Source organism: Ascaphus truei, chromosome 1 (assembly GCF_040206685.1).
Source record: "Ascaphus truei isolate aAscTru1 chromosome 1, aAscTru1.hap1, whole genome shotgun sequence".
NCBI classification, from domain to species: Eukaryota; Metazoa; Chordata; class Amphibia; order Anura; family Ascaphidae; genus Ascaphus; species Ascaphus truei.
In genome coordinates this window covers 241,519,243-241,533,222 of record NC_134483.1, presented here as the reverse complement: position 1 = coordinate 241,533,222, position 13,980 = coordinate 241,519,243, and the positions used below count along the sequence as shown (strand labels likewise).

Genomic DNA, 13,980 nt, shown 5'->3' with positions numbered 1-13,980 from the left:
AGTGACTGACTGGGTGGGAGACAGTGACTGGGTGGGTGACAGTGACTGGGTGGGAGACAGTGACTGACTGGGTGACAGTGACTGACTGGGTGGGAGACAGTGACTGGGTGCTTGACAGTGACTGGGTGACAGTGACTTACCTTGACCGGGTGGGTGCAGCTTGCCGCCGGACGCTTTCCCCTCCTGCCCCCGATATGCTTACAGTAGCTGCCCGGAATGGGACGTGGGCTTGGGGGCGCGGGCTGGGGGCTTGTGCGGCCCTGTCTCAGGGTGTTCCCATATTGTCAGGGGCCATTGCCATGACATTGCAGAAACTTGCTTCTTACTAGACAGTGTAGATAGAATCACCCGGCGCTCTTGTGAAAGTGCAATGAAATAAAGAACTGCAATTTTAAAATTAGTGATATAATGTGATAATATACATAAATCAATTAGTGAAAAGTTATGACCGGTGTCTCACCAGCTTCAACCCACGATGAACCCTCCTGTTGGATTCTTAATGCTGCTGGTTTGTTGAAAGATGCGGGGAGCTCAGGAACCGTTACGTGGAAAAGAAAAATAGAAATATATAGTGCAACAACGTATTGATAATGTGTACTGGGTAATAGAATATAACACTTTATAAGTGTACACTCACACTTTCCAGTAATTAATACAGCGTTTGTGCCCCTCTTGGGTACCGCTTGGTGGTGATAAGGTAGAACTTGACAGTTGTATCAGTCCTCTAGCCACCTCCGTGATTCAGATGGACGTGTGGAGCAATAAGGTAAACACAAAGGGAACGGATTTCGTGTAGGGAGTAACACTATATTTGCAAGTTAGAATGAAGATACAAATGACCACTCACATGTCGCCCCCATAGAGAAATACATGGTACAAAGTCCGTCCTCGTGGATACCGGCAAAGCAATTGTGGGTGTCGGATAGAGGCTTCTTGCATCAGCTGCTGCGCTCACACCAGCTGGCAGGTGCTTCACTTCTGCGTCCTCACAAATATAGTGGCCACTCGAGATACATTGTATACACTCCTTGATGACCTGAGATTAGATTCACAGCAGGAGCGACGAGGGCTACTGTCATGAGAGACCAGGACTAATACCAGGGATGAATATCGCCAGACTGAACACGAGAGTTTATAAAATTAATTTATTTGAAAAACATATCCACAACTATACAAAAGACACAAACATCACACATACCCAACTGGGGAAACTGGGGAGTACTCTGCCTAACTAGTCGCAGGGACCCACTTGTAGAGGTTTCCCCTGTTTTCTCTTCTTGCCCAGTGCCTACAGGACTGTTTTTTCAGGCCAGAGACCAGCACTGGCTTGGACACTGCAGTTTCTCCCTGTCTCAACACCTCTGTAACTCTCTGCAGGCTCTGTCTGCTAGGGGTCTCCCTCCCCACCTTTTTGTACACTTAAAACATAACATTGCAACACTCAGGGCCAGGAGCTGCCTACATGCCCGGCCCTGATTGGTGGGTAGGACTGCAGCACAACATTTGCAACAATTCTATGCAAAACTATTAACCCCTGATTCCTGAGGTGCTGGAACCAAGCAAAGACATACATACATATATATATATATATACATACATACATACATACATACATACAATACCAATGTATTACTGACAGGTAGGGGTAATGGCAGACTTAACCTTTATAAACAGCAACCATATTTCCCCCTACCGTCACACCTCCCCCCTTAAGCGGAGAGCTCTGGGGTTGCGACCCCAACGAGTTCATCCCCAAGCGTGACGCCTGAAGGTCAGAGCTAAGCCGGCCCGGGATCGTCCTGCCGGGAAAGTCCATCGGCATTGCCGTGCTCACTCCCTTTTTTGTGCTGAACGGTAAAGTCATATTCTTGGAGGGTCAGACTCCACCGCAGCAGCATGGTACGCCGGCAAACCGATTGTGGATGTTGGATAGAGTCTTCTTGCATCAGCTACTGCTGCTGCGCTCACACCGGCTGGCGGGTGCTTAACTTCCGCGTCCTCACAAATATAGTGGCCACTCAAGATACATTGTATACACTCCTTGATGGCCTGAGATTAGATTCACAGCAGGAGAGACGAGGGCTACCACCTAAGAAACGATGCACTTCAGCTTGCATGAGGATAATAATGCACATAATATTGAGTCAGTCTGCACACTCCTCACTGAATCAATAATAAGATCACTATGGTAGTGGTTGGATTATGTACTTACCTGGTTCATCCCATGATGACTCAGCTCTGGTAACCGCAGCTTGAAGCAGACACCTTGCTTCTATTGCCCTGGTAAGATCCCGTTGGTGTCCAGCGAGGAACGCTCCGTGAACACAAACTAGCATACTGTATACTGTAACAGCACATTGCTACTTAAGACATCACAGCAGCAGTGTAACACTGTTGCAATCTCATAGATGGTTTAAAGCATTATTACCAGTGGGATTCAGGCAATAATATCAACACTGCCTATTCCTTCCTAGCTCCTAAGAAGCATATATTAGCGCTTAGTATTATCAATATTCAATATATATTGCTAGTTGGGACATGCCCTCACGTATGTAAAGGGGACTGTTACCAGACACAAGGAGGTTATCCGGTTTCTTGTAGTGTCCTAGTACAAGGAATACTGAGGACGCGAGTCACGCACAACCAACACACAACATCTACTCATACAATTCAGTCTACCCTCAACAGCCAATCTAATTAAGAGACTAGTGTTGTATGGATTCTCATCCAATCACGAGGCGGGTATTTGATAGAGAGGTCACTACCCCTCTAAGTTGGTTATACTATAACACACCAGCTTTTTTGTTTGTATGTGTATAGGTTTTTATGCCGCGCTTTATTTTATAGATTGCGTTTATTAAAGAATTCATATTTTAATTTCATTCAATAATCAATTCACACACCAGGGGTTATACTATTTGTATTAGACATTTTCATTCATCAAACACTCAATATCAGTCCTGTCGCAGTGAACAAGTTTACATGCATAGGAGAGTGCAGTGTAAGGGGTTCTTTCATGCAGAGGTGCCGCAGTTTCTAGGGTAATACTCTGCACTTTCTGTTTTCAATAGTGTCTTATTAACCCTAGTGCACCCCTACCTTGGTAATAGGCAGAGCGGGTGTTTCTATAGTATTGCTCATATTGGTAAATCCCTCTAACACATTTAAAAACATTACGTTTACAAAATTATTTAGAAATACTTAGGTTATTGAGGCCTTTAAAAAAATAAATGTCATATGTTTAACCAAATAAAGACCATCACCATCTCACACATAATTATCGCCATTATAATAAGCCCCAGTCATGTCAATTTAAAAAAAAACCTGTAAATACAAGTGAAAAGTCGGACTTGACCTTTCATAAGTTATTTGCTAATAATTCAGCACCTTTTCCTTAAAGGTTTAATTTAACCATCTGTTCCATGAATCGATCGGCAGGGAATTTAGACACTTCTTTTGAGCAACTGCTGGGTTGTAACTTTAATTTACTTCATAATTAAATATTGATCCCTGCTTCCCAGTAGTTAAAAGGGGTTTACAGTGAGATGAGAAAGGTAGTTGGAATATAATATCAACCAATACAAACTTCCCGATGAACTCTTAAATATAACTCCTCTGCTGCTAGAAGGCTCTGCAGTCCCCTGTGCACCCCTCTTAGCAAGGTAATAATTATTGTTTGAGTACTTTAAGTACACATGCACTTAAAGAAGAGACCGGTGAGGTTTGGAAAGCTCTGCACACTATCATTTAATTTAAGAAAAACTCAGTCCCTTAAAATGTCTCACAACCCCAACAAACCTATGCTTCTCAAGGACCAATATGGCTATTAGAGCTTTGAACTATGAACTCTTACAAATATACAAAGCTGTTAAATATATTTTAAATGATGAAACATCCATTTACCTTTATTTTTTGCTACAGGGGCTTTGCAGTGCATTGTTGGGCTTTGTGGATGTGAAGTGGTGAGGAACCGTAATGAATGTTATCTTTGTAGTAATGCAGCATCCTGCAGTGGAGTGGTTAAAGCCATACTGTAGTTAAAATTTCCCAATTTACGTTTTACACACAATATTTTTTTCAAACATTTGGCAATAGCTAATAAAAACACTTGGGCTCATATTTACAAAGCCGTTCATTGGCTTTAAGATGTCTTACTGTTTAGTACCGCTTATTATATATGGCTTTTGGTGTTTTAAAGATATAAACAAACTAGGCACCAAGCCATTTGTTTCAACAGATCTTCAGTTGATCACTAGTGTAGTGATGGCATAACTCCAATCCACTCCCGGTCGTCGACAATTGCAGAATAGTTATAATTACATGTAAAGATTAATACAGTGATTAGAGGTCTCACATTTTGCTGTTGAATATGAATTCGAAGAACAACTACCATAGCTTCTTTAACCTTGGAAAATGCAAGCAAACGTTTTGTAAAGTGACCTCAGATGATTAGTACAGCAATGGGTTAAGTCCGTCAAGCAAGTGTAGTAAACATTATGCCTGGATGCCATTTTTGCCCTCAGTGTTGACTATCTTAGACTTGTAGGTCCCTCAAACACTGAAATTTTTAAATAAAGCCATTTGTATATGTTTCCTCTTTTATATTTCTGTGATATTAATTCATACAGGCTCGCAAGTTACAGATAAATCCGATCTTCATTTCAGGTGGCATATTGTATGCTGTTAATGGAAAGCCATACCTTGGAGAAACTACACCAGTACAAGGCTTTGTAATGAATTTTTCCACTGGGGATATCATAGACACTTTCATTCCTGTTCGAAAGGTAATATGATTTTCAAATTGATTTTTACTTTATAGAGTTTGCAAGCAAAGCACATTAAGATCATCCATTTCCACCCTTTGTCATTCCTTACTTTAGGGTATGTCCGTTACTTGCCTGTACATTGTAGTTGTCTGTGGGCAGTAAGGCTCTGGGCAAGCCTGGGCTCCAGTCACTTAGAAGTTTTATTCATTTGATATAGTGCTATCAGTGCATGTCATTCATAGAATGAAGGTGTCATACTTTAGCCAACGGTGCCATGAAAATACGTGGAAAAGATACATTTAGAATGATAAATCAGAGTGAAACTGTAAACTTAAATAGGAGAATCTGCATGTACCTTTCTATGTAATGTCAAGATGAATAAGCGATGTAGAAAGTCACATATATTGAGTGTCCAGGCAAGGTACCGATATGCAAGTATCACCGTGCACTACTGGCTCAAAAGATGGTTTCAAAATGCTGTAGCTGTTTTACTACTAATATGATGGCCACTGGCTGGTCCCATATTTTACATGGTCTGGGTTTATTTGGTTACATTTCAAACTGACTAAACCAAAGATGAACATATAATAGTAACAAATACCTAACTGGTATTAAATTGAAACTAAACCGAAAGTAATGTGACATTATACATATAATTAGAGATGGGGGATTTTTTGTCTGAAATCCACCTCAGATTAACCAGTTCAAGGAGGAGAAAGAGGAGTTCAATTTAGGTGTGTGTGTGTGTTGTGTGTTGAGCTGCTGTGTGTGTGTGTGTGTGTGTGTGTGTGTGTGTGTGTGTGTGTGTGTGTGTGTGTGTGTGTGTGTGTGTGTGTGTGTGTGTGTGTGTGTGTGTGTGTGTGTGTGTGTGTGTGTGTGTGTGTGTGTGTGTGTGTCTATATCTCTATCCTCACACCTCCCTCCGAATAACTTGGGAGAGATGCCAGTGCTCAAAAAGGAGCTCAGATGAGGTACCTTGGGAGATAATGACTATGCAAAGTATATTTAAATGAGTCACATACCACACTTCTTAAAATGATTTCAATAAGATATTGAGTTGACAACCCTAAGGCAACTAATAACTGGAATGGTGTTCTGTGTCAGACCTAACAGGACAAAAAACGCACAACCACTACTTTTCTAGGCAGCACCTCTACCAGTGTGAGCTAAACCAGTTGATGGCTAGCAGTGCACACTATCTGCTAACCGTATACCACCTCCAAGGGATATCTATTTTGTTGATTGTGATCTTGAAAGGACTTCAAGCAAAAAGTAATGGATGCTATGAGTTAAGACTAGATGAGATTACATAAAACACAGGTTGTCTCACACAAGCAAAAACAAGGCGAAGCACATCAAATAAAGCAGATGTGGAAATACAGTAATGCAACAAAGTGAGCTGTGACTTGAGTTAGTACTTCTAATCTTATACAGCAAAAGATAAAGATAGTGGTCCACATTTATTAAGCAGTGTTAATATATTTATAATTTATATATGTTAATTATATATATATTTATTAAGCAGCCATAAGGCACGTTCGGTACTGGAATACATTACAGCCTATCCAATTAAATTATCAAAAGGGGAGAAAAAACGGAGCACTACATCCAGTGCTGGCAAGCCAGTGAATAACAACAAGAGTGCGTTCCCACAATGAAAATTAAAGCTTATTCATCATTTGAACAATCCTTTAGTGCAGCGGTGCGCAAACTGTGGGGCGCGACCCCCAGGGGGGGCGCGACACTGCCGACGGGGGGCGCGGGGTTTACAGAGGCCCCACGCGCTTCCCGAAGGCACTTAAATTAAGTGCCGGGGGAGCTGCAGGGCCTCTGTAAACCTAACTTACCGTGGCTCCGGCGGCTTCCTCCCTGCGGCGCCATGGCAACGCGGCGTCAAAATTACGCTGCGTGGCAACGTGACGTCATTACGCCGGAGCGCGGGTAAGTTGGGGTTGGGGGGGGGCGCGGGAGTGAGGGGACAGCCGTCAGGGGGGCGCAGGGAAAAAAAATTGCGCCCCCCTGCTTTAGTGTTGCTTTTTCTACTATAGAGCACCATACAACATATTTTCATATTCAATTAAATGGACTGTAAGGTGTCTTCCCATGCCAGAAGGTGTCTCATGGCAGGACTGCTTAAGGTTCTCTATTCCAGAAGAGGTTAAAGTGCTTTGTACAGGTATGAACACTGAATGAGAAGTAGGGCCCAGATGTATGCTATGATAGGAGAGTTGGTCATCAGCTGGTTTAGCTCACTCTACTAGCGCTGTTGCCTAGAAAAGTAGTGGTTGTGGGTTGTAGTCCTGCTGAGTACACCATTCCAGTCACTAGGTGTCTTAGGCTACAATTATACCAGATGTCGCTGAGCGGCAGTGTGATCCGGTGACGTCATCCTCACGCTGCCACCGAGCGGCATCAGAACAAGCAGAGGAGACAGGAGAGGTGGCAAGGAGGCGTGGCCGTGAGCAGTTCGCCCTCATTGGCTGAACCGCTCACGTGACACGACCGTCGCCTGCCAATAACAAATTCCTCTGTCTGCTCACCACTATGCAGCCCTGCAGTTCCAGGCGGCGTGCACGTCGCTCAAGGTATGTTTACTTAAATTAGAATGCATTTTGTTTTTGAGCCGCCAGCCTTTTTTTAGTATGATCACGGCCTTAGGCTTCTCCACCCCGCAACTACTATATTTCAGTTGTTCAAATCTGACTTCAGATTTTTAAGAATTCGAACTCTGATTCAAGACAGAATCTTGCCGGTTCCGGGGTATCCGCTCAGATTTTCTAATGCCCAATTCGCTGACGGATTTTGATTCAGACAATTCCACCCATTTCTACATATAATACAAATGAATGTAGGTAAGATGGATTAGTGATGATTTTAAAGATCTTTGTCACACGCTGTTACTTTTAAAAATCAGAAGAAAAAAGGGGAGTAAAGCAGGGGCTAAAATGTATGTAAATCCTAGACTGATATGGAAGTCTTGCATTTACTAAGCAATAATTTAATAGAGCATTCTATCCAACATTCCCCCCTCCCCCTTTTTTTATGGTCATGAAGTAGGGGGTCCCAGGAGCTGAATTGTGTTTATTTTAGCACCCTGTGGTTCCCGAGATACCTCCATAAGTGCTGCCGGTTACTTCCTGGTTCTTAAATCTCTTGTGGCACGTGAATCAATAGGAAGCAGGAGATTTAAACCTTTTTTTAAAGGATTTTAACGTTTTTAAGAAAATTTAATTGAAAACAAGGCTATCCAGGCTATTTACCATCAGCCTGTGTTTTCATTGAAAAGTTAGTTTTTACATATTTGAAATATCTAGCAATGCAGAAATATGAGGTAATTAAATATTTTTACCGTATGAAGCAATAATAGTGTTGGTTCTTAAAGAAGACACTTGAATGAGAACATATGTTTTCTGCATAGATACACATTTCTTTTTAGCATTGGTTAAAACATCACACTTCTTGCACGTGTCTTGTTACTGTTGCAGAGTTTTGACATGCCCCATGACATTGCTGCCTCGGACGATGGAACGGTGTATGTTGGAGACGCACATGCCAAAACGGTGTGGAAATTCTCTCCTACGGAAAGTATGTTCTGCACCCTCTGTATTTCATACCTGCTTCTTCCTTACCAAGTGATGAAATAGTTATGTTGGTGTTATATCCTTATCTAACTGTGAAATTCACATGGAAAACCAAACAGATGTTTTAAAGAGTCTACATTGTCTGAAGCTGAAAGTCTTGTCACAATATTTCTTCTTGTTGTATAGATCCTTAGTAACGTGTAATTAACCATAGTTTATAGTATGGGCTTGCTTAGAATTTTAGACATGTGTGGGTGTAAAATACTTTTGGGTTTCTAAGATTCCCTAGTACACAAAAGAAAGAAGCAGATCTGGCAAGGGAATAATGGGTCTGTTAGATAGATGGCTCCTTCATTAGTGAGATGACTGTGGGAATAGGAGCTGTTGTAACTGGGGATATATATGATCCTTCAGTGCAAGAGGGGCACAATAGTTATTTTTTGCCATACAGTACAACATAGTATTTTCCGTGGGGGAATCACTCTTTAAAGTCCCTAATGATGCGCCCATGGTGGTGGCGGCGGCGCTACGTGCGCACATGGCCAGATCTCTTGCCTGTTTTCCTATTGCAGTTCCTCCAGTACCCGCTGCGCCGGACGGTGATGTAGCGCGTCGACGCTGCTACATTTTGGACATGCAAAAAAATTGTCATTCGTGTGATGTCAGCGTCACTTGAGCTGATTCAACCAATGAGGGCGAATCAGCTTGTGGCGCGTCCATGACTCGATCGCCACACGACTCCGATCGCCTCCCCAATCTCCTGCCCAATCTCCTGCACACATATCGCTGGGGCTGCAGAAGCGCAGCTTAAGTCGTGATCCTGGAATATTTATACTGTAGATACACTAGCTATTTTAAGGAAGGCTTTCATTTTGTCTTGTTTTGGAGGGTCCAAATTTTTTTATGGAAAGTAGCTTAGATTGTAAGGCAGGAATTTCTGTTCCTTCTGCCTGATTTTATGTTTGTTAGACTTATTGTGTTATACGTCCCTTACTGTATAGTCTCTTTTGTAAAGCGCTGTATAAATAGAAATATACAGTACATCCATACATATTTTTTCTTTTCAATCTTCACCACATAATTCATTGTACAATACTCCAGTAGTTTTCTGATTTGGAGAAACAATTAGTGTAGTTAAAACATTTTTTGCTGGTCCTTCTAAATTCTCATGTTATAGCAATAGTTGTATAAATCAGGCTTGATCACTGCAACACGAACTGCTGCTGCTGCAGTTCTTTCATTGGTTAAGTGTAAAACCGTAAAATAAGCAGTATCTGTTGCACATTTAGTGATAATTGCTATTATATTTTTAGCTGTAAAACATGTGGATCATAATTTGCAAAGCTGTTAAACACACCGTAAAATTATTAAACATTTCAAATTGTTTACAAGGTGTTATATGGCGGAGTGATTTCACCTTACTGCATCAAATGACGCCGCGGGGTCATGTAACGGGATGTCACAGGCGTCAAATGACGCTGCGAGTCACGTGACTTGATGTCACATGACCCCAGAGCGTCAATTGACGCAGCTGCCAGGTAGGAGGGAGGGGGGGGGGGGGCGCGAGCTCCGGAGCAGGCAGACGGGGGGCGCAGCAGGAAAGGTTTGTGTTCCCCTGCCTTAACGCAATAGTGCGTTCTCTGAAAGTTGACGACAATGTAGCACAGCACAGTATAGTATAAGGTTTATAAAGTTCACTGAAAATCAAAGCTTTACTTGTATAGTAAATACAGCAGCAGAATTTTTTTAAATGTGACCAGCCTGTTTTATATCTTTGTTTGTTGTACATTTTGCATATTACACATTTTTGTCTTAAATCCTAAAAATATGAGCACAGTGTAATCTTCCAAGTAAATGGTCTATGTAGCTTCAGTAGCACTCTAAGGCTGAGTCCCCAGTCTTCACTGTGGCACGCGCGCCCGGCGAGGGGGCGGGGGCGCGTGCACAGCGCTACACCGCGATAGGCGGTCTGAGGGAGAGGGAAGGTTTGCGACAGGAGGGGGCGTGGCTGTGGGTTTGCAGGGGCGTGGCCATGACGTCCCGCGGCTGGTTCGCCCTTATTGGCTGAACCGCCGGCGGGGGCGTGGCCACGCCTCCATCGCAGATGTTCATTTCAAATTCCCCTGCCTCCCTGAAAACCTGTCGTGCACCGCTGGGGAAAGGTGCGCGACAAGGTAGGGACTGGGACATGCCGGACTGGGGGGGGGGGGCGGGGCTTGATAGAAGTGACTGGGGCCGCCCCCTAAGGCTACGATTTTACCAGCACCGGCTGAGCGTGCTCGCGATCTTGTGACGTCATCATTGCGATGCATGTGCACTGCAGCCAGGAGGCAGGCGGAGGTGACAGGGAGGCGTGGCCGTGAGTGGTTTGCCCTCACTGGCTGAACCGCTCACGTGACGCGGCCGTTGCCTGCTGAAAACAAAATCCAAGGTCTGTTCTCCTGTCAGCCGCCCTGCAGTTCGTGTAGATATGTAAACTTGCATTGTAGCAATTTGTTATTGAGCCGCGCGGTCTGCAGTTTTCGGTATAAGCACGGCCTAAAGTATGTTGTACTGACACAAGTATGACTTGTGTACTACGGCCGTGCTATAAAGAAAACTGCAGACTGCGCACCACCGCGCTGATCAATAACAAACTGTTGCAATGTAAGTTTACATACCTCGCGCGAGCTGGTATAGTCAAAGCCTAACTCAGACATGTTACTGTATTGATGCCTAATATATTTGGCTATAGATGTGCTTCGTAGCTGATATATTGGAATGTACATATTCTTAGTAGTCCTGTAATTATTACCTTTTTTCCTAGGGGCAGAACATCGATCGGTGAAAAAGGCTGGTATAGAGGTGGAGGAAATAACAGGTCCATAACATTTCTCAAACAGCGTATACATATATACCGTACATATAGCTGGGGGATAATTTAGTCCTTGTCATTTCATATCTGGATCAGCCAGGACATTCAATTTGACACGATTTTCTCTCTTAAAAAATTCATGTAAAATACATAATAATAATATTGTAGTTACAGTTCCTTCCTCACTGCTTCTGTGGATATTTTGTGAGCGCCTGTATCTAGAATACCAAACATTTGATGTATTAAAAAACAAATGTGCTTGAGCCATCAAGAACGTTCCTATTTATTACAGAGCTTTACCGTGAAAATTATCCAAATTAAAAAATACTCCACATATATTTGCTAGTTACTGTAGGGTGGTTTCACTATGGTCCGTCATAAGGTTAATAGATCTTCTCTCTCTATAGTGGACAGTAGTCGCCTATGGCAGCAAAATAATGAATATGCCTGTAGTTTCTGTTTACATGTATATGAAGAGAGGTGAATCTCTAAAGTGGTGCAACAAAAATCTAACAAGAATAATGTCCAGGGCGGAAGAGAGACAAATAAGTGTTTTTCAAGCAATTAGATAGATCAGGCTCCGAGTATGCTCCTGTGTCGCCATGACCATAGGAAGCCCTGAATCAATGTGTGAGTCTGCAGGAAACAGACCAATAACTGAAGCCCCGCAACAAAGCAGCCCAACAGGTAAGGTCAAGGGATCCTAACAGCTCTAGGTTTAGGCATATATAGCATTTAGTAGACAGCTGGACAGCTAAACATGGGAAACTTTTGACCGGCCACACAAAAAGCAATGTATGTACTCACAAACCACTGCTACTGCAGGTAACGAGTCTCTCTGCGTGCATCCATTTGTTGAAGATCCATAGAGGTGAGCAAAAACGAAGCAAATGAGCACAGCATAAAAGCTGGAGCACTGGAGGATTACTCTGGCGCGTTTCCCGCCGTAGCTGGTGCTTTATCAAAGATACGCGCTACGGTGGGAAACGCGTCAGAGTTATCCTATTTTTGTCTTCGTTTTGGCATGATGCTTAAATACATTTAGATTTTTAGTATCTAGCCTCCAGTTCTCCAGTTTTTATGCTGTGCTCCTTTGCTTCGTTTTTGCTCACCTCTATGGTTTCTGTTTACAGTGCACATGAGTTTGTTGTAGGCTTGTTACATGTATACTGTAGTTATGAATGGTATCCAGGATGTTTGTGGGGAGCGCAGATATATATGTGGAAAGAAAAACACAAGCAAAATAGTGCAAATATGCCTTTAAAAAAACTGGATATTCAGTGAGTTCTTATTAGAGTCCAAAGTACACATGTACATAAAGGTATCTTTTATCCCGAAACAGCAGCTTTCACCGAGATGTATGTGTATATATATATATATATATATATATATATATATATATATATATATATATATATATATATATATATACAGTGTTCGACAAACCTATACATTTGCTCGCCCCGGGCGAGTAAATATTGGCCCAAGCAGCACACGTTTGGTACTAGGTGGCGAGTAGATTTTTTTGTGTGGCGAGTACATTTTTTGGTGATTTGTATATATAGTAAGGTTGATCTGAAGAGGCAACTTGCAATATTGAGGGACATTGGCAATCTTGAAAGGGAATTAGAGCTCACTGAGCAGGCCCTTTCTTCGACTAGTGGTGCAGATGGTGGCGCTGTTAGTGAGGAGCAGGTAGGTAGCTTGGTTTCTGTTAGTGAGGAGCAGGTAGGTAGCTGGGTGACAGTTAGAAGGGGAAGCAGGGGCAATAGGGAGAGGCAGGTCATTTCTGAGCTGACACATCCCAATAGATTTGCCATGTTGAGTGAAGATATTGGGAATGTTGAGGCAGAAATGGCAAGGCTGGGGGATACTAATTCCTCCAGCACAGAGGGTACTCAGGATGCTCAGATACAAAGAAAGATTGTGGTGGTAGGGGACTCCATTATTAGGAAGGTAGATAGGGCAATCTTTTGCCAGGACCGCATGAACCGAACAGTTTGTTGTCTCCCGGGTGCTCGGGTTCGGCACATTGCGGATCAGGTAAACAGATTGTTGGGGGGGGGGCTGGGATTGACCCGGCGGTCTTGGTACACGTTGGCACCAATGACAAAGTTAGAGAAAGATGGAGGGTCCTAAAAAATGATTACAGGGATCTAGGCCAAAAGCTTAAAGCAAGGACCTCCAAGGTAGTATTTTCTGAAATACTACCAGTGCCATGCGCTACCGCAGGGAGACAGTCAGAGATCAGGGAGGTTAATGCATGGCTAAGAAAGTGGTGCAGGAAGATGCAGGACAAATTGTTATTAAAATTAATAAAAATTAATAAAAAACGTTTTTTTATTAATTTTAATAACAATTTGTCCTGCATCTATGGTTATTCCAAACAGTTATCATTTTAAGATTAATCAATAAATATTAAGTTTTAGTTTGGGTGCAATCTCTAAGTGCCACAATATAGGGATTCTTTCTTTCCTCTCACTTAGTCTAGTCTCTTTTTCGGAAGGATCGAACAAATAGAAGGGGAGGAGGAGTATGTTTATATGTTAAACTGGATCTAAAACCTATTATAAGGGATGATGTCTATGAAGGGAATGATGAAAATGTAGAGACTTTGTGGATAGAAATTAGCAGTGGAGGTAAAAGTATAAACAAAATGTTTGTGGGAATATGCTATAAACCACCAAATATCTGTGAGATTGAGGAAGCTAAAATACTTTTGCAAATGGAGAAGGCATCAAAACTGTTTGCATAATGGGGGATTTTAATTATCCAGACA

At 42.5% G+C, this 13,980-nt stretch overlaps 1 protein-coding gene across 1 annotated transcript in view; it reads left to right on the top strand.

The window, feature by feature from the left end:
- Positions 1 to 13,980, top strand: part of PAM (peptidylglycine alpha-amidating monooxygenase) — a 201,422-nt gene that overhangs the window by 177,110 nt on the left and 10,332 nt on the right. Inside the window, exons 22-24 of the mRNA XM_075599016.1 lie at positions 4,666 to 4,784; positions 8,252 to 8,351; positions 11,154 to 11,207. Coding sequence (XP_075455131.1) covers positions 4,666 to 4,784; positions 8,252 to 8,351; positions 11,154 to 11,207 — 273 coding nt within the window. The remainder of the gene's footprint in view (positions 1 to 4,665; positions 4,785 to 8,251; positions 8,352 to 11,153; positions 11,208 to 13,980) is intronic.